Raw genomic sequence first — 21,017 nt, 5'->3', positions numbered from 1 at the left:
TCAATTTTCAAAAAATAATCAGATGAAAGTAAAAAAAGGGGGGGCACACGATATTGTTGTATGTAAGTATACCGAGTTGCAAATTGAGTCATAATTCGATCTATGTCAATAATTATCTTTAACTGAAAATGTTAATTATTTATACAAACGTATTTGTTCTAATATGCTAATCAAAAAAGTACACATATATGTAAATTATCATTTGGAGAATTTATTAACTATTACTACCTAACAGATAAACTCGAGATCTACGGGGAAAAGGAAAAACGTTATTTTAATTATGTTATTATAAAATCGAATTTCAACGTTATTTCTTTTAATTTACTCTGTATTATTAGATATGAAAATTACTTGAATTCGATAAATAATTAAAAAAAAAGTAGTTTGTCATTTGACCGGAAAACAAAAGGAATGAATATCGCAAGTATCACTTCCGGTATACATAATGTTGCCACGTGTACGCGTCCATTAAACAGAGGTCACGTGTCAAATGGATATTACTGAAAAATTTACGTTCTGGATATTACCTATATAGATATATTCTAACCACAATCTAGTTCTAAAAACGACACACGATATATCTTATCGGTGATATCGAAAATGTTTGCGCGTCAGAACGGAAAACAGAAAATGACGTATAAAGTATCAGGGAATTTGGAGCCCTGGCTAAAATTCCGAGCTCGTTTCTTTTGTTTATTCGAAATGAAATATAAACAACTCGATACAATCAAAATAATATTTAATATACGTACAATAAAATAGCATAGAATAAATAAAGTGTAATCACCAAACCCATTTATCATTTTTATTTCCAAGTCCTTTTTTCGGTTTTCGGTGTTGTTTTATTTCCATTCCGGCACCGGTGAGTGGATTACGAGACATATTGGAAATCGATACATTATCTGGTTCGTTTTTTCGAACATTTTTCGTTTTTCTATTACCGCCATTTCGTTTTTCATTTCGATTGGTGATTACACTGAACTCACTCGGAGTTCTATCTTGTTGTATACTTTCCGGTATATCCGGATTATTATTATCGGTAACAGCACTACATTCACTAGGAGGTCTCGTACTATTCAGTACACTCCTCGGTGTATCAGATTTATCGATATCTTGATCGGGGCATCCTTCTGACAAATCTAAAGTTTCTATAACTTTTCGCTCGGTTTCAGCATCACCGCCTTCGTATTTATCGATATTCGAACGGCCGTATTCGAAGCAGTCGTTTTGTTGTGGTATCGGTCGTCGTCTTAATCTCATAGGACATGACCCGTTAATGGAAAACATCTCGTTACCGTCCGTGAGATCTTCATTTAAACAAAAAATATCGCTGGCGTTTCGCATTTCGAATCTATTTCAAAAATTTTAAAGAGTGATGTCTGTTGTGACAATTATCAAATATTACAGATGAAAATAAAGATAAACGGAGGCGGCTGATTTCAACGATTTACATTACTTTGGTCAAAGAGTGTATATATCATTGAGAGTAGGCGATAATTCGATTTCTACTTCCGTTGTCAACGTTTTTAATACAAAAAAATTAATAAAACAATAAAAGATGCGGCGGTAACGCCTAATAAATAGGCAACATCATATACACAATTTTCATAATACAGGATTGAAATGCCGCAACCATTACTAACAATTACCTATAGAGGGATAGTTTATTTAATTTATTAGTAAAATAACTTGATTTTATTAAAAATACAAACGTAATATCTATTTTGTAAGATACTTTTGACTTGCTAAATAAACGTATCCGAATAATATTAAAAGAGAAGAAGTACTATTTTTAATAGGTTAGAATTGATTTATACGTGAGTAAATTTCTTAATTCAATCTACGAATTGTAATTAAAATAGATCTCTAGTGTTTTTTTCAATAACATTTTTTTGTTAATATAGACTTTCATTTGGTATGTCATTAGAAAATGTTGAAATTATCAAAGTCGTTAAATATCAATGCTCGTCGGTGTTCTAATATCGCCAGTAAGATTATTTTAGAACCATTAAAAAATAGAGGCCTCCTTCAAGTAAAAGGTAACGAAACGAAAGAATTTCTACAAGGTCTTATAACAAATGATTTAGCCCATTTGAGTGAATGTACTGGTGGTTCAATGTACACATTATTTCTAAATACCAAAGGTAGGGTTTTATTCGACGCCATTGTATATAAAACTGATAATAGCGACGTGTACCTAATAGAATGTGATACGAAAATTGAAGAACAATTAATGAAACATTTAAGAATGTATCGAGTTAGAAAAAAGATTGATATTGTAAGTTTAAATAATGAATATAAAATGCACATTTTATTTAAAAGTGATTGCATTAGAAAGACACGAGAACAATCCGAATATAATACCGAATTAGACCTGCCTCTAAAATCGACACTGATTAAAAAGGGTAATGATATATTGATGTTCAAAGATCCCAGAATAACTGATCTAGGCTGTAGAATAATATCAAAGTTGGATGTAAAACTTGAAAAAGATCTATCTGTTTCAACACAAATTAGTTCACCTAATTGTTCAGAAAATTATAAAGTACTTCGCTATTCTTTAGGTGTAGGTGAAGGTGTTGAAGATTTACCGGTAGGGAATTGTTTTCCTCTAGAATCGAATTGCGATTATTTACACGGCATTAGTTTTCATAAAGGATGTTACCTCGGACAAGAACTAACGGCTAGGACACATCACACCGGTGTAACTAGGAAGCGTTTAATGCCATTATTATTTGAAAGGGCACCAAGTTTGTTACCAAATGAAAATACTATCAAAATTGATAAAATAAATTTAGGAAAATTAAGAGGTATTGAACAAAATTTAGGATTGGCGTTGTTAAAAATCGAAACTGTATTAGAAATTAGAGAATTTAAAGTCGGCGATGAATTAGCTAAAGTTTGGAGACCTCATTGGTGGCCTTTAGAACTACCCAAAGAAAAATTTGGAGCACAGAAGACTTGAAAATATAACTTTTAGGTGAGTTATTGTACGGTATCATGAGAATAAGAATTAAAAGTTCCGTTTTAAAATAAGATTGATGGACTCTACACTAATTTAAAAATAAACATTTTTGTTCACTTCAGTTTTATTACGTTTTTATGTTGGTGGTTTGAGCCTGGTATTGTATCTTACCTTACATTGTGGCACATGTAGCCTTCCCTTACTGGAGATCATCTCATTTTTGGTCTCCCTCTTCTTGTATTGTACACTTCACCATTCAGAACTTTTTTGGCATTTTGGAGTCTTCCATACTTTGAATATGCCCAAACCACTGGATTGTTCAAACTCAGAAGAAATGAACACAATATATCGATTTTGTAGGATGTTGCTCAGATTCTTTAGTTTCAATTCTTTCAATTTTTCTTTGTTGTATATCCACGTTTCACCCCCATATGAGACTACTGGACAATTAAGAGTTTTTTAAACCTGCATTTTGGGGGTGTGGATTAGAAGTTTGTTATTCGGTAGACTTTTGCATCATAGTCCCTGAATGCAGCTTGTATTTGCCCCTTAATGGATATTGAGCAGTTTGCGTGGATGTTTTAGAATATTTTTGTAGATGTAGTTTAGTAATTTTTTCAAAACCCCAGTTTTAACTTTTAACCAAACTGACTTATTTATTGATAAATGCACGGCAGATTTTTTTTATTATACAACGAAAATAATTTTAATAATTATAAAAAATATTTAATAAATTTAATTTTTAGATGTTAGTAAAGTTCTATAATGGATACAAAATTAGCTACCGAAAAAAATGAAGGAGGGCCGTCAACTTCAGGTACTTTCAAGACTGAAGCTGGCAGTACCACCGAAATGGAGGAACCCCAATATTTCCAGTGTTTTAGTTGTTCCTTTAGAACACCCTACGAGTATTTCGGCCGAAACCCGTCTTGTTTTAAGAATTATCTGTTATTAGAAGATAGTTATACTATAGAAGATCCATTTTCACCACCTAAACAAGGGAAAATCATTATATTGGGTGCTCACTGTATCAAATGTAGAAAAGCAGTTTGTAAAGATAATAAATGCAGTTTTTATTTCGAGGGGACATTGTGCCTTAAATGCGCTAAACAAGATATTAAAAATTTTCCAATTAGTGTTCGAGAAAAGTTGAATAAAATCATTTAACGGTTGTATTTGAAATTTTTATTTGTAATCAAAAGTTGGACTTGATTAAATTGTATCGTCGAATGTAGATGAAATAAAGAGAAAAAAATGACAAATTTACTTTAAGTATGTTTTTTTATTTTATTTAGTTTGTCATGCTAGAAACAGTGTTTATGTTAAAATTACTTCATTATCACAGAATAAGTGAACACCACTTTCACTTGCGCTTAACTAAAACACCCGTAAAATAATATAATAAACAGCTTTTGAAACGTTAAATTCGACTTTTTCCATTAAACACATTGCATTGTAAGTTTCGTCTCTCCAAATCGTTTATACAGAAAACAAAAATAATAAATATAAGTACCACCTAATGTTAAAGTTATAAGTACCAATTTTCATTTTTCCCTATGTAGAAAAGAAAAAAATTAACGATTTTCCATCCGTGGTACAACAATTCCAATCGATATTTCAAATCGAACACATTCACTTTATTTACCACGGCCGTTTCATTAACCAAATTATCATCTTCAGAGGTGAACCGTGTTTATAGGTGTCCAAAGATTATAACTTGGTTATCAAAAAGAGCCTCGGGGTGGAGGATATCAAAAAATATTGTTGTCTTTTCTCAATTTAAAATGATTTTTTAATGGAAAGAATAAGAATTTATTTGTTGAGCTATCAGGGAGATATGAAAATTGCATGGTTTCACAAAAATTCTGTATTGGCAAAGATACGAAACCTCGAAATGATTTTTTTTACTAAAGCGTTACAAGAGCTACAAGAACAGTTTGTGAATTTGAATATTATTCCGGTGGTCGATAATACGCGACAAAATAATTTAAACATCCTATAAAATAAGGTAACAAAAAAAAGGAAAACAGTAAGTATGTATATGCTATTTGACAGCCAAGGTAATAATTTACATTTAAAAGTTAATATATGCTATATTAAGGATAATAAGAAAATGTATATTGACGTTTTTTATGTAAACTTGTTAAAATAAAAATTTTGGTTTTGAGGTAAAGACTAGGTTCGTAACCGGTTATTAACAATAAATCTTGTAGATACAATTATAACAAACAATCTCTTTGTAGAGAAGTCTTACCGCACATAAAAAAATTTGTGCTTTCCAAACGAATTGTTTAAATTAAATAATTGAAACATAAAAATTAAATTTCCAATTAGTTTCAATAGGAACAATATTTCTGTTATCTTCGGGAACAAAATAACAATAATTCTATCCTTATTATAGCATTCGCAGCATTTTTTACACTATTTATATCATATGTATAAAATAAATATGTACACATAAAAATAGTACGTAAAATCTTTTTTTAATACGTATGTCAGTATGTAGTAAAATTGTGAAACGTATATTTACATATCATACAAAAAATAACCAATCGAGTGTTTGGTCAATAATTTTCCTTATTTTTTAAATAATTAATGAAAAAACGATTAGTTATGCTGATAGGATAAAGTTGTTCAAATTTACATCCACCATATTGATAAGTCTCCACCAGGAACAATGTAACGTCAATGTTAGGATTTAGTAGAAGAATAATATGTTCAAAGATTTACTAATCGATGCACTTGAAAACAAAAATGTTCAATAATTGAAAACTTTGACAGGTTAATTTGAACTAATTTGTCAATTTTTCAACTAAGAATTTTAAAATCAGAACCATTGGTACAAATCAAATCAAAACAAAATAATCCAATAATTTTGATGTACGTTGTTAAATATAGTGTGTTGAATTATTTAATCAACGTCTTTTTGGCTATTTATTGATTCATTTTAATAAAAACATTAGTTGTGAGAGAATTAAACAACTTTATCCTTCACTATCCACGTGTAATGTAATGGAGTATAAATAAATAAAAATTTAAGATAATACGAGATTTTCTCGCTGATATACAATGAAAATTGTTTAAATTTAAGATCCCAAATGATTTTACCCAAAAATAAATTGCAAATTATATTTTTTTATGTAAAAATTAAATGTGAAAATCACACAGAAAAAATCCTACAGTTTACAATATACACTCACTACTACTCAATAACAAATTTACAAAAAAAAATGTCACCCAATAATTAAAATACTGAACAACAGAATAAATCAATGTATCACATTTTTCAACATAAGTAGAATGAACAGTGAAAAAAAGATTTTTTTTCCAACAAATTTTGTACAATTCAAATAATTAAACATAATTAACTAACAAAAAATTATATCGGAATGTAAATTGTACAAAAATCGAAACTGTTCATTATTTTTTTTACCTTCTTCTTTTGGTCGACTTTTTCGAAAATAACGAAAAATTTTCTTTATTAAAATAGAAAAAATAAAAGAGAATTTCAATCGTTTTTTTTGACTTTGTTTTCCCCCAACATATGTTACCGAAAGGAATTTATGCAATTCTTTAATTGGTCGATGTTACGTTGTAGTTCTTTTTTATCGTTTTCTCTCCTGAACAAAATTGATCGTAATTCTCGCTGTCTCCTTTCGAGGAATTTCACTTCGCGTTGTCTCTTTAAGTTTTCTTCCGTCACATAGGTTCGTCGCTTTTTCAGATAATTCGCTTGGACGCTTCGATCTAAATACATATTTATATATACAAAGTCATTTTTAATTTGTTAAAACATTCTCATCTTTTACCTTTAGAATACCTTTTATAGGCTTCGATGATCTCCAACACTCCGGGCCATTTAAATCTATTACAATCTTCTTTCTTTAGCCATATATTTTCTTTTGAACCTTCGAACTTATCATTTTTAGGAGAATTTTGATTTTGGGATAATATTTTCGACAACGTAAGGGTGTTGTTATAGTGAATCGTCTCTTCTCGTTTCTCGGTTTTATATTGATGTACCAGAGGCAATTTCGATATTAAATCGTCAAATATTTTTTCTTTCGCGGATCCCGACATTTTTTTATTTAGTTTTTCTGCGTATTTCGTAACTGACGATTCACAATTCCTCTTTAAGCGATCCTTTATCACTTCCGCCCAATTTTTCTCCAGTGCTAAAATTGACGATTTGGTTGAAGATTTTTTTAAAAACTGGTTCAAAAATAATCAGAATTTACCTTGTTTGTCTTCTCGGGTGGTTGTTTTCAAGCCGAGCAATTGAAAGAAACCCTTTTTAGCTTTGTAATTTTGCAACATATTCACAGTCAATGTTGATTTCAAAGGTACTGGCAAATTTAAGGACGCAATCTCTTCTTTATTTATCTCTTCAATTAAACTGGGATCGAGCCATTTTCTCCTTTCCAATTTTCGTAATTCTAAAACTGAAAAATTAAATCAATAGTTAATCAGATAGACAGGAAAAACGAAGATGAACAGGTACAGATATGTAAAGAGAGGAATACCACAAAGCCTAATAGGAGAAGTGGCAGAATCGGAAGAAGTAAGAAAAGGAAAGGAAGACACAGGAAAAATTTGCTCGAGCAAGTAGCACAGGAAGGAGGAAGAGATGAAAAACAAAACGACAAATAAATACAGTAGTAAAGGATCAGAAAGAGTAGAAAAAATGGATAAAAGGAGAATGAAAACAAAGGACAAACGGAGTTCTAGAGATGCTTTTACCTAAATAATAGTGGGAGAAAAAAAATACTAAAAACAAGAAACAAAAACTGAAATCAATGATCTAGTTGTGAATCAAAAGTAAATAAAAAAATCGTTAATAGAAAATTATTTTTCAATGAAAATGTGGAAAATTAGGGAAATATATATCCACCCAATGTCAGACAGTTGATTCCTAAGCGTGTTAAAAAAAAACGAGGCGTAGCCAGAGCATCAAACTTTCTAGTTTCATAATGTAGGTGAAAGGATTAAAATAAATTCAACAAACTACTGAAATTGAAAGTTGTATCAACTGGAACCTGTGTTCAAAACAACGTCAGTAAACTACAAAATAAAGTATATGAGGACCGAAAATTGTATACTTACAATTATTCATGGTGTGTGTAGTCAAATTGATGGTTTTAAAGAATTTCATCTTTTCCAAATTGGCGTCCAAGCGAAGGGGAGGACCGCTCTTAATTAAAAGATCGACATGTACGTCTTTATCATCATCACTATCCGAACTAAAAAAAGAACTATCGCTATCCGACCAATCTGAATAACCGTAAATTGTAACGCCGTATTCGGTGGTCGTTATCTTATCGCTATTCCTAATTTTTTTCGTTTTCTTGATTTTCTTCTTTCTGTTCCTTTTTAAAATAGCTAAATCGATCTTACTCAGTCTTTGACGTTTAGCTGCAATGGTTTTTGAATTATTATTATTATTATTATTATAAGTAATAGTTACGTTCGGTATATTTAGTACTGTAAAAGTGCATTCTTTTATTTTTTCTCGTCGAATAGAACGTATCGACAATTTATTATTATTATTAGTGAATTCAGTGCCGTTTTTTTCGATTATTTCAAGTTTGTTTTGACTAGCGTTTTGAGGTAAGGAAGTGCTGTGACTATCTGGTACTAGAGCGACAGCCGCAGCGGTAATAGTAATAGTACTCGATTGTACCGGATAATTAGGCGACGGTATCGGCAATTGAGGACTACACGTGTGATTCGGTACTTTGTTCACATCGGCGATTGGAGCGAGACCGTGTTTCACTTTGGAATCATTATTATCGTGAAACTCGAAATCATTTCTACCAATTACAACATTAGTCGTCGTCGTCGCTACGTCTTTCTTATTTAAATCGTTCGTCATCAGCCGATCGTTTTTCGTACTTCTATCGTCTTCTATATTATCGTTATCGAGACGAAGTTTTTTCGATAAATTTTCCTCTCCGACGATAGTTTCTATACTGAAATTCATCAATTTTTTATTTTCTTCCGTACTTTTATTCAATTCGGGTTTTCTCAAAGACGTAATCGTTGACTTCCTAACTAAAACAAATACGAAAACAGTTTTAATATCTCGTATAATCACAAAAGAAAAAAAAAAAGACAACTTCACCTAAAGTTGAATTATTCCGGTAGTTTTGTACGACAGTAGCAGAAGGTCAGGCAGTACCCCCGACGTCCCTAATCGTCGTCTCAGTCATTTTCGTATCTGTATTTTCTTCTAAATTTTTATTACTATTACCGAATGAGGTGGGGGTTGGTGTTGTCGTCGCTTCTTTAACGTGTCCCGTCATTTCACCGACAGCAGCCGGACTTTTCGATTTAGGCGTCGGCGTATTCGACTTCGGAGATACCTGATTATCAAAAAAGTGACTTTATATAAACAAAACAAAATAAAAGATAAAATATGTTGAAATACAAATAAGAAGTACCTTCGTAGGGGTGCTGCTTCGAGCGGCCGACGTTAAATTCATACTATTGATCATAGGTCCTGAAGGTTGTATCACGGGGCTTTGTCGTTGACTGAGGTTAAGCGTATAATTGGAACTCATAGGCGAATGTCTCTGTAAAGAAGGACTCGAACGAGGTATCGAATAACCCTGTGTAGGATTCGGCGGGGCTACGAAAGCCGAACCTAAAATTAAATGATTAATACAATGAAAATCATTTTTCGAATGATTATTATACTGACCTATCAAAGGAGATTGTCGAGTGGCGGCGGCGGACATACCGAGCGAAGAAGGCGGCGGTAGCATCGAGGTAGGATGAAGTAACGGTATCATCAGTCCTTGTGGCGAAATGTGCGGCGTCGAAAGATGCGGAGGTATACGAGCTTGCGCTTTTTCTCTTTCCCTATGAACTCTCTCTTTTTCTCTTTGTTCTATTTCTCTTTGTAGCTGCATATCTCTCTCGAGTATTTCGCGATCCACGTAATCGTCCTTTTGTTGTTGTACGCTCAATCTACGATGTTCTTCTTCCATTTTCAACCTTTCACATATTCAAAAGATTGTTTAATTAAATCGAAATTTCCAACCAACAAAATAAAAACCGAAATTACCTTTCGTGCATATATATTGGCATTCCTGCTCCGGGAAGGGCATATACGGGCATGTAGGGATGACCTATCGGAGGCCAAGGTGATCTCAACACTCCCAATCTTTCGTAATACATTTGTTCTTCTAAAGAAGGTAAGGACATACCGGGATACATGGGATATCCCGCCATATCTAAACCAAGGGGAGGATGCGGTAACCTAAAATAAATAACAAGATGCTAAATATGTAATAAATTATATATATCACGACTTACCTATCTTCTGGTCGATACGGTTGAAAGCCACTTCGATTTAAATCTGGTATAGAGGTAGCTGGATACCTATCGACGTGGTTAGTCGGTAAACGGGGTTCGAAACTGCGTAACGTCGAACTGCTCGGAGAAGCAAACGGAGGTACGTCCATGGATCCCTTCGTTTTGTCAGATAATTGAACACCGCCTAGAAAATTAATTTAAAATAATGTAAAATACACTCGATAGTAGCACGTTTTAATGGCCATAAATGAAAATTTTATTTTAGAGGACTCTCATTCGTTTGCTAATGGAACCGAAACACAAGAAACAATTTTGAAAGTCAGATAAGCATAAGATTTAATGAGAAATAAAGAACCAATATCATAAAGCGAGAGACAGAAAATTTAAAAGATGCGGTTGGAAAAATGGATAAGAGCAAATGTCTGAAAAAAAATACGAGATTATGATCAAGAAGGTCAAAAAAAATTGAGTAGTTGTACAAATTATGTTGAGAAAAATGGAGAAAATAGAAAAGAAACGTACTGAAATTTTCCAGAATATTGAAAAAAAATCGATTATCAAGCGCCAACAAATAATTATGCTTTTATGTGTCATAGGTGTGAAAAAAAATACAGTAAATCAATTTTTATAGCAGGAATCACTTGAACATAGCATTAGTTTAAATTTAACTTGAAAAAAGTAGTAGAGAAGCTCGCAAAATGTTAAAATCTGATTTTGTTAACATTAAAAAATGTTTCCGAATAGTATAAAAGAGTAATTGACTACATTAAGCAGAAGGAAGTGAATGGACGTAATTTCATATCGAAAAAGATAAAAATGTACGAAAAGTGGACAAATTTTGTTCATTCTAAGTCATTACGACAAATATTTTGCAAATGAGATGGGGTTAAAGCTCCAAATTTAATTGTTAGACAAAAAGAAAATCGTATTCGCATGGAATTGTTACTGGACTTGTTACTTGGCCCTAAAAGGGTAGACAAGACAGCTGATTAAGGGCCAACTCCAGCACAAATGTGTCATTCCACAAGACGAAAGAAACCATTTCTGATACTACAGATAAAAGAAGTTTCAATTCGAGTTGTTAAGTTTATCTCATTTTCTATATCTTTATTTTTTTATTTCTCTCACTGTCGATTTAATTTGATTGTTCGAAAGAAAATATAAGAATTTTCCTTTATATTTTCAGCCCGTAACCAAAATTATTTAGAAATTGCAACAATCGTCGACTTCTATGGTATTTTCCATTCGAAATAGTACACGTTCACGATTCGGAGAAGAATTCAAAATATATAAACATGCAAAAAAATTAACAACAAAGTTAAGAACAACAGAAAGTCATGGATAGGATAAACGATAAACGAAAAAAAAGAAGGAGAATGAAGGAAAATCCAAATTACCTGAATTTCTTCTTAGAGTTTCGGAAGAATTGGTCTGATTAGTTGCTGCGGAAGCGGCAGAGGTGGACTGGTCTATGGATGCGGTACTATTCGGTACAGTCTGTTGCGCTAAATTGCGCAAAGCCGCGGCAAACGAATGAGAGTACTGATTCGGATTACCCGGTCCGGGACCGGATACCGCGTGCCCGGTCGTCGTTCGAGGTTTCGTCGAACTATTGGCAGATGAAAGTTTCGGACTGCTCGCTACCCCTGAAAATTAACATGTAAGATGTGTGTCATTCACGCACCGATACGTATATGTATACATTCATAAAGAAAAAAAACTGCTAATGTATAATTCTGTAAATTAAATTCGATCCTATTTTTATCTCTACATTCATATAAAATTAAGATACAATTAAATTTTATACTTTAAACAAAAAATTCGTTATTATTAATATAAAATATTGTCAAGAATCAATTTTGATTCGATTAAAAATATTGTGTAAGTAAATACCTTCAATTCGGTAATAATCGAGAAAAGATAAACACTTTACTTCCATATATTTTTAACAGAATGTTCCGATTCGATTCGGAAATATTTAATATTTATAAAGAAAAATAAAAGGTCGATCTGTCGCGCGATAACCGCATATTTGAATGCATTCAATTCTGTAAAAATTTTGGGCGTGTTAGTCGTTTGCGCATTATCGATAAACTCTCCCCGTTGTTCCGAAAAGGGGAGAAAGGGTGAAATATGCGAGGGTGAGGGTATCGAGTTAGGCCAGTTGTTAGGCAAAACATTCGTAGATTCAAAGTTTTTCAATGAAAAATATATCGAGAAGAAAATTATAACAAAAAAACTGAATTAAATAAAAAACTTACCTGGTCGTACTTCAGATTTCATTTTCTTTTCTACCGTTTTTGGAGAATGGTTTCTTTTATTTGGTTTAACTACAAACGTCGGAGGTACCTAAAGAAATAAGACACTCATAGTCGGTGATCTTGTTAAAAATATTCCCTAAGCCTTATTCCAATCATTTTGTGTTCAAAATATTGTTATTCATATCCGTGGACTACTTTTTGGTACGGCTGTGAGGCATTTTTTTCTTATAATTACCGTTCGGTAATGGATAAATATTCATTTGATTTATCCATTGAACTCAATAAATTCTTTGTTTTTTTTATTCTTATAATTCATTATTTAACAATATTTCACAAATCCAAATATAAAAAATGTTTATTAGAAAAATTATGTTCAAGAACAATACTACTTTAGAACCGGACCTGTACTAATTGGGTGGGAGAAAGCCACTGCTAATGAACTCCCATCTTTAAAATTTTCAAGTTTTAGTTGATATGTATACGTGCAATAAGGACTAAAAACATGATAAAGCTACATTTACATACGTCACAGTTCAAGGGAGGAAAATTTTCAAACTTTAGACTTTATGTATACAGTATATAAGGTCGAAAAACATTTTTTCACCATAAAACGTTCAGATTGTCAATGAAGCTGCCGGTAAACAGGACCGACTTAAACAAATGAGATTATAGTTTAAAAAATAGAAATTATTTATCGACGATATATAATTCAATATTTTTATAATCGATTGATTTAATGAAAAAAAGGATAGGTTATGTGTTGATTTATTGTTCTTATGAATATTCAATGAAATTGACAAGAAAACTTACTACTTTGTCGCACCGTTGGCCGCTCGGTAATCTCGCGACCATAGCTTCGGGACTATCTTCTGGAGGTGGAGGTTGCGTTATCCAATTATATTGACGTTTATCTACAGGTAAACCCCATCGTTCGTATTCCAAACTCTGAGTTCTAAGCGTTTCATAACAATCCAAACAAACGACGGCGTATTCACTATTTTCCAATAATAACGAATGTTCCGGCTGCGGATGGAATTTCAAGAAAGGAAAATCCTAGAAAAATACCATCAAGTAAAGTAAAAATACAATAGAATTCTGTTAAATGTCGTAGGTATTTGTAGTGATGTATGTTTTATAATTCGATTAAATGCTTTTACCTTTATTAGTAGAGCCCTTACTCTCTTCCTATAAGTAAAAATACCGCATACGTAACACCTATAATCGTGCGTGTTGTATTCTCGTTTATCCGCCGGTGCTGGCGATCCTTGCGCTTCATAATTTCTCCATTGATTGACGAAACTGTGATAACAGAAAGTACACACTAGAGCGGAACCGTCTTCCCTCAATTGCTCGGCGTTCGGATGACTTTTGTGACTCAACAATATTGGAAAATATGGAGCATTACGGCCTGCGAAAAAAAATCAAATTTAAATTCCAATATAACGTCCTCTCCTATTTGGATTATAGACCCAGTCAATTGCTGGATTTCAGAAGCTCTTTTGAATGATCTAGAAGAAGCTACAGAATGTACTTGTCACTAAAAATTAGAATTTTGTTGCGTTTCTGGAGATTTATCTGGAGCAGTTGAGGAGTTCGAGCGAGTAGCTAAAGCAAGAGGAATCAAATTAGACCTCCCAAACCACGTTCCAAGTTTGAGAACATCGCTCTCCTGTGTGCCATAAATTCAAATATCTTGATAATTCAAGATAATTACGTAACAAAAAAAGTTACTGCGGGGAACAGATGCTTCTGGACAGTCCAGAGTTTAAGAGCTCATGTTTAGAGGGCTCTCACAAAGGTTAAAGCTCACAATTAACAAGACAATAATAAAATAACAGAAATTTATGAATCAGAACGTAGTTTTGGCAAAATAGAAAACATTTTTTGTGACTACATAACTTGTTTTGTTAAGGGAAAAATAATTAACTGTGACTGTTATTGTATTTTATTTGATTAATTGAGGAAGAAGAAAACAATTCATATTCCCATAAAATCGACGTTCAAAAATCGATTATTGAATTTCAAGTTGCTACTGCACCTAAAATATTCTTCAATTCTGTTTTCCGGGGACTACTGGTCTAAGTAAAGAAATGTCAATCAAATGAAGAAGTCTCCACTGAAACATAAAGAAAAAAAAAAAGAAAAATCGGAGTGGATTGAAGAATAAAACAAAAGATAGCTTAAAACTTGATTTTTCTTTAGTAGATCGAACTTACCTTGCGGTTTACCGTATATAACTCTTGCTAATGTAAATTCTGAATGTAATCCACACAAAAAACAATATATGCTACTTCCCGATGTTGCCGGGTTACTATTACTACAAACCGTTCTATCACTATTCGTACTGGGCGGGGTCGGAATACCTTGATCTCCGTTTGACGCAGTTTCCTGTACGGGAATATCGTATCTAAAAAAAGTGATTTTATATTAAGCACTACATTAAACACACACTCACGAGTACCTTCTTCGTTCGAGCGGTACTCTATCGGCTTCGAAAGTGTCCCATTGTTGGGATAAATGTTTGACGCATTTCGTACAACTCAAAACTCTGCCATGCGAATCCATGCAACTGTTTTCCGACGATCTCGATACTCTAGTTAAGCAAGGGAAATGCATGGCGTGCGAATTCATACCTTCCGCCGATGTACTGACCCATTCCATCTGGGTACGAGGATAGAGACTCATACAAATGTAACAACGATAATTTTGATTGCCTGATTGACCATTTAGATCTGGCGAAGGAGACGTAGTTCGAGTTGAAACTACCTGCTAAAATGAACAAATTTCAATAAATCCGCAAATTTTTAATTTTTAATTCTACTTACTTTAGCGTTTTGTCGACTTTCTAAAACTGCTTGTTTTTTCTTATTGGCGACTGTAGTTGTGGAACTGATGTCATACGGTTTATATCTAATGTCAGATCCTGCACTGTTTGCTGGCGATTTTACAGTACTGGGCCTCGAGGTATTGTTGTTATGTAAAATGATATCGCTGACGGACACGTGGTTACCGGTTATGGCAGCCGGATCACCTCCGAATACCTACATAAAACACACGTTGGAATCGGGACAAGCTGTATATTAAATCACGTACAAAAATATATATTTACCTGGTGTTTATGCGGAATTGACTTGTAACAAATAGAACAGACTTGGACCATCCCTTGAGGGCTGATGGGACTTGCTCCGGGTGGCGCTTTCAAGGTTAAAATAAACGGAAAATACGGTTCCTTTTCAGAATTTTGACAACAATATAAGAGACGGATACTGCTAGAAGGATACTCCAACGAACATGTATAACATATAAACGTCGTGGTATCTAAAGTAGAGCTCTGTCTTTTCCTTAAAGTGTAGTTTCTTTCAACATGAGGTAAACCTTGAGCCTACAATCGAACCACAAATATTTATTCAATTTAATCATTCGATGTTTATATAATGAATTCCTCAAGAAAAATTTGCACAATTCAAAATTAAAATTATATCCCGTTTTATTTCATTAAAAAAAAATTCAAAAACAAAAATGAGTAATCATGATTTAATTTACCTGAAATGTTTGCCATTGTTTGAGGAGATGTTGTTGACAATCAAAACACGCCTGTACTCTACCGGCGGAATCGATGGGCCGACTCCTGCTCGGTCTCGGATGTTCGATTAGACTGGGAAAAAAAGGTTTAAGCGGCGAATCGAAATCTTTTTTTGACGCCACATAGTCGAGACTGCCTTTCTTAAATTCGTCTCCGCACACATAACATACTTCTGTCATGGAATTCTTGTCGGGCATGCTCAAATCCAAAATATCCGTGCCGGAGGACGAATTTGAATTTTGACTGTGAGCGTAAACAGGCACCGATTGAATCACCGATGACGACGACGACGACGACGGTAAAGGGTTAGAATGAGTCAAATCCAAAGCGATTTCCGATGATGTTGTATCGATGTTATTTCTGGATATTGTTGATGTCTGTGATGTGTGTAATTAAATTAGGTCATTGAACAGAGTTTGGCGATGTTGTGAGAATTACCTGTATTTGTTTTCCTCCCATCTTTAGCTTGCCCTCCTCTTTAACGATGGTAGTAGTAGGCCTTTGTTGAGGAACCTGTGGTGGTATACCTTCGTTATTTAAACCTAGAACCTGGGCAGCATATTCCCCTTGCATTCCCATATCGGCTCCGGTATATGGTCCATTGTCTGCCCTCTTTAGCCAATACAGTCTTTCTGAATGAGGTCTTGAGGTCATCTCGTGAGTATCCCATTGTTCGATCAATAATTTATAACACAAGTAACATGCTGGAACGGAATACTCATTTTTCGATATGTGCCCTAATGGAGGTTCGTGGGACTCCAAAAATGGAAAATACGGTTCTTTAGGTTTGTCTGGTATGGGCCTGGAGTTTAAATAGTATATGTACGGTTGATTTCTGTTGCCGCAAACAAAACATATTTCCAGTGCTTGATGTAATTTTGTTGGATGATTAACTTCAGACGAAGGCTCATTTTTCAATGGTATTTTGTCCATAGTCTGCATACCTTGTGTCTGTAAAAACAAATCTCTTATATTAAGGCTATATTTCATTCCTACTTTTTGTTATAACTGAATAAGATTTCACAAGATACATGAAATTTTATAGGATTACCTTTTTTGGTATGCAGTAGTACAATAAATCTTTTTACAATACCCTGTACTCTTGATATATTTGTTCACATTATTTAAGTAAACTGAATTGCTTAATGATATAAACAATACTAAACATAATTTACGATTCATCATTCTTAATAAAGGAATTGTTGGAATTATTAACTAATAGATCAACATTTTTATCACTACACACATTAAATAGTTCCAAAATTTTCCATTTTCAATAAACAAATACAAAATTTTGTGGAACAGCTTATTATAGTTAATAACAAAGATTATTAATGAATTGTCATTTAAAAATCATTAATATTAAAGGTGTTAGTGAAACAGTGATTTTTTTGATAAATAATTGTCTAGATAATTTTTCACAGTGTCATTAGTTTTGATTTTTATTTGATTATGGATTATTAGCAAGTAATTTTTATCTTACACATATTTTCAAAAATCGACAATTAATGTTGTAATTTCACTCCAAAATCCTTTCGATTGTCAGGACGGTTCTACAGTTCAAAAGAGAACAGTAAAATTCAAAATTCTATCAACAAACCACATTTTCAGTAAAATATATTTATATATATATATATATATATATATATATATATATATATATATATATATATATATATATATATATATATATGAGAGCCCATCCTTTGACACAAACTAAGAAAAAAATGACAAGTTACATATAAATTATTGTCCAATAGTAGGTAGACTCAATTAGGGGATCAACTCACACTTAATGATAATATTATATCATACTGAATTGAATGTAAAAAATAAATAATTCTTGAGTTGATACTTTTGTTATCTGGCATATTAGAAGGAAAGGAAAAGGAAGCATTATGAAAGCTAATAGCTTTTAACAAGGTTATAGTCTAGAGGAAGGAACAGGAAGAAAAGAAAACAAATAAATTTAGAGAGAAACAAAAATACTTTCAACATAATCTTTTGATTCCCAGACAATAATTTCTTTTCAAATTTTCTACTATTACAGCCTTCAATGATATACATAATCTTCAATTAAAGATTTTCATTTATGGTGTAATTTGAAAAATAAGTTGTTTGTTCATAGCAATATTTTTTCGTTTCGGCTCTATTTCGGACTGTATCATACTCGCCGAAATTGAGGTGAAACACGTAAATTTATTAAAATAGATGAAAATCAGGAACATTTATTCAAGATATATAGCGTAATCAAAATATAGTTATTAACAATATTGCTGGAAATATTGGAATCAAAACTACAGATAAAAAATTTATTTTTAGATTCAATAAATAACTCGTTAAAATAAATAAAACTGGTAGTATCTGTGAACTATTTCTAATTATTAAAAACATTGAAAAAATCGTCTAAACTTCTATCTTGACAACCGTAAAAGGTTGAAATAGCTGATACTTAACCAACCCAGTATGGATTTCAATGCATAATACATTTTCAAAGGATACTTACAAAATAAAAAAATGGAATATCTAAATGATTGAAAGCTACATCCAGAGAATTGATTTGAGATTTTAAACTAAAAACATTAGACGTTCTTATCACTACCAGTCTAAACCTATTCGGATTCTACATTACACAACCCATCTAGGCGACATCTGAACGAAGTAAAACATTTATAAAACCCGCACTGAGAGTTTAAGCATACAAAAATAATATAAGCAACTTGTTTCCGAAATGTAGATCACAAATTACATATAATTTTTGCATGATAACCAGCCATTTTATAAAAATTTTGTTCCAACAATGCACAGCAACACAGCACACATTTTTACCAACCAAATTAAAAGCAGTAGTCAAAAAATTCAAAGACTCACTTATATTGGCAACGGTGCAACCTCACAAAGTTAACTAGTTGAGTCGATAGATGTCGCTCTCCACTCTTTACAGCAAAGAAAACAGGATAATTTGTAGTGATTATTATTAATATGTATTTAGATTTTCACATCCTTAAAAATTCCAATTTATCCCTCTTTGTAAGCGGGAAATTATTAGTCTTGTCAAATGTCAATGTGAACAGCTTGGGACTGTTGACTTGTAGTACTAGAGGCCGATAACTATAAATAGGGTTAGAGTTTATTGTTATTTGTCACTTGCAATATTTAAATATATTATTAAATTCGTTATAATAACAACAAATCTCTAAAACATGTCAATTTAGTAGTTGGAATTGTTAATTTAATTACTAATATATTGATCCCAGAAGTAATGTCATTAAAAGGTAATACCTTGGATAAATTCGAAATATTGCTATACCTTCAAATATAGTGAGGTTTTGAATTTACTATCATGTAGACAATATTTCCATCGACAGAACAAGTAAATTTGAAGATAGTTAAAAAAAGATTTCATACTTATCACAGTGTTCTATTTTCTTAGTGAAATTCTATTTTGCATTCGATTCTTCTATTGATGACTTATCCACATTCTATTATTAGGATTATTGGTTTATTTTAATTGATCTGTTTGTTGCATTTAAAATGAAAGACATAGATTCGAAATATTCACAATCATTTATTATCCTTTTTAAAAAATAATTCCATAGTGTTATCAAATACCTGTTCACACAATAAATCTATGTTTGCATTTCGAATACTTGCTACAATATCTAATATTTGTCTTATATTACATGGTTCATTTCTGCTCTTTACCATTTGCTCCGGATTCCATTTTTCCTTTTTTACTGTAGGCATCACTAAATTCTCTTTAGAAATAAATTTATACCCAGCGTGAGAAGGTCTAACTTCACACCAAGGACAATCTGTTTCTAATAAAATTCGATTACTAGGTAATAGTTTCACAGTTTCCAAGTTTTGATCTGTCTTTAAAGAACATCCATTTAAACCAATATATAAACCCAAATCTAAAAACTTACAGGCTTCTTCGTAAGATCCATCGAAACTATGTACAACTCCTTTCACGCCTGGATAATTTACTAACACTGCGTATAAATCCTCAGCTGCATTCCGACAATGTAAAAATAGGGGTAAATTGAATGTTTTTGTTAGAGAGAGTTGAAGGTTGAAATATTTCAGTTGAATGTCTTTGGGACAAAAATTTAATCGATCGTAATCAAGACCACATTCTCCTACGGCTACAACTTTATTACCTCCTGTAATTATAATATCTTTGAGTTTTTCTAAATATGAATTTGCTCCTTCTCTGTGCTCTTCAAATTCTTTACATCTTGTAGGATGACACCCTACTGTGGTATACAAATGTTCACTAGTAATCGCTAATTCTAATGCTTTTCTACTTTCTTCTAAGTTTCCACCGGTTATTATAATTTTATCCAATCCAGACTGCCAACTTCGTTTTAATACTTGCAATAAATCTGGTTCGTGTTTTTTGTTGCCGTTATATATTCCCGAATACATAGTATCCGTTAAGTTGGCTCCGATATCAATATATTTTCTTAGTTTTGACATTGTTTTCAAAATTAAATATGTAATTAATTAAAACGATTTTTTTACGGCTTAACTAAATTTGAGGCTAGACATAATTATCTTTCTTCTACTTTTTTATTGACATAAAATAAAGTTAGACAACATAGACAAATTAAGGAGTATAGAGAAATTATTTAGAAAGCCTAGTTCATGCAGTAGCTGAGACTAAGCTATTTCGGTTAATATTAATGAAATACACAAAGCAGCTCGAAATACCCATAGAAATATTACTTTATTATTGGCAATATCACTATGGGTGTACCTCAAGAAATTAGATAATTGATAAACTCTTCTTCTTTTTTATTAGTGTCTTATCCGAATCAAGCACCATAGATAAATCTCATAACATAGAGTAAATTTTCAGTACTCAGATGGGTTCATTGTATTATTT

General features: G+C 32.3%; 4 protein-coding genes across 5 annotated transcripts; 2 read left to right on the top strand and 2 right to left on the bottom strand.

Moving 5' to 3' along the window:
* Nucleotides 1-1,766: 1,766 nt before the first annotated feature.
* On the top strand, nucleotides 1,767-4,390 carry LOC130445183 (putative transferase CAF17 homolog, mitochondrial). The gene is made up of 2 exons (XM_056780723.1): nucleotides 1,767-2,980; nucleotides 3,712-4,390. Exon 1 carries the CDS (start codon nucleotides 1,931-1,933, stop codon nucleotides 2,963-2,965), a length of 1,035 nt encoding a protein of 344 aa, XP_056636701.1. The 5' UTR covers nucleotides 1,767-1,930; the 3' UTR covers nucleotides 2,966-2,980; nucleotides 3,712-4,390.
* On the top strand, nucleotides 3,731-4,132 carry LOC130445262 (cysteine-rich DPF motif domain-containing protein 1). Its single transcript, XM_056780824.1, has one exon. It carries the CDS (start codon nucleotides 3,731-3,733, stop codon nucleotides 4,130-4,132), a length of 402 nt encoding a protein of 133 aa, XP_056636802.1.
* Nucleotides 4,228-18,944, bottom strand: LOC130445255 (uncharacterized). Its single transcript, XM_056780813.1, has 20 exons — nucleotides 18,633-18,944; nucleotides 16,565-17,077; nucleotides 16,087-16,503; nucleotides 15,653-15,925; nucleotides 15,369-15,584; nucleotides 15,005-15,309; nucleotides 14,760-14,950; nucleotides 13,701-13,951; nucleotides 13,354-13,596; nucleotides 12,544-12,631; nucleotides 11,680-11,928; nucleotides 10,283-10,466; nucleotides 10,032-10,226; nucleotides 9,666-9,961; nucleotides 9,406-9,608; nucleotides 9,144-9,327; nucleotides 8,069-9,016; nucleotides 7,204-7,407; nucleotides 6,775-7,140; nucleotides 4,228-6,712 (listed from the first exon to the last, which is right to left on the bottom strand). The coding sequence occupies exons 2-20, from the start codon at nucleotides 17,066-17,068 to the stop codon at nucleotides 6,513-6,515; spliced, it is 5,517 nt and encodes a 1,838-aa protein (XP_056636791.1). The 5' UTR covers nucleotides 17,069-17,077; nucleotides 18,633-18,944; the 3' UTR covers nucleotides 4,228-6,512.
* A 730-nt stretch (nucleotides 18,945-19,674) lies between these two features.
* LOC130445250 (deoxyribonuclease TATDN1) lies at nucleotides 19,675-20,815 on the bottom strand. Of its 2 annotated transcripts, XM_056780807.1 has the most exons (2): nucleotides 20,056-20,680; nucleotides 19,675-19,998 (listed from the first exon to the last, which is right to left on the bottom strand). In XM_056780807.1, exons 1-2 carry the CDS (start codon nucleotides 20,606-20,608, stop codon nucleotides 19,691-19,693), a joined length of 861 nt encoding a protein of 286 aa, XP_056636785.1. In that variant the 5' UTR covers nucleotides 20,609-20,680; the 3' UTR covers nucleotides 19,675-19,690. The 2 variants fall into 2 exon arrangements, with proteins under 2 accessions (XP_056636785.1, XP_056636784.1); XM_056780806.1 differs by having other exon boundaries at nucleotides 19,675-20,815.
* Between the last annotated feature and the right edge of the window lie 202 nt (nucleotides 20,816-21,017).

This window comes from Diorhabda sublineata, chromosome 6, assembly GCF_026230105.1.
Source record: "Diorhabda sublineata isolate icDioSubl1.1 chromosome 6, icDioSubl1.1, whole genome shotgun sequence".
Taxonomy (NCBI): Eukaryota; Metazoa; Arthropoda; class Insecta; order Coleoptera; family Chrysomelidae; genus Diorhabda; species Diorhabda sublineata.
The sequence above is the reverse complement of the archived record's forward strand: the minus strand, read 5'-3'. Positions and strand labels throughout refer to the sequence as shown.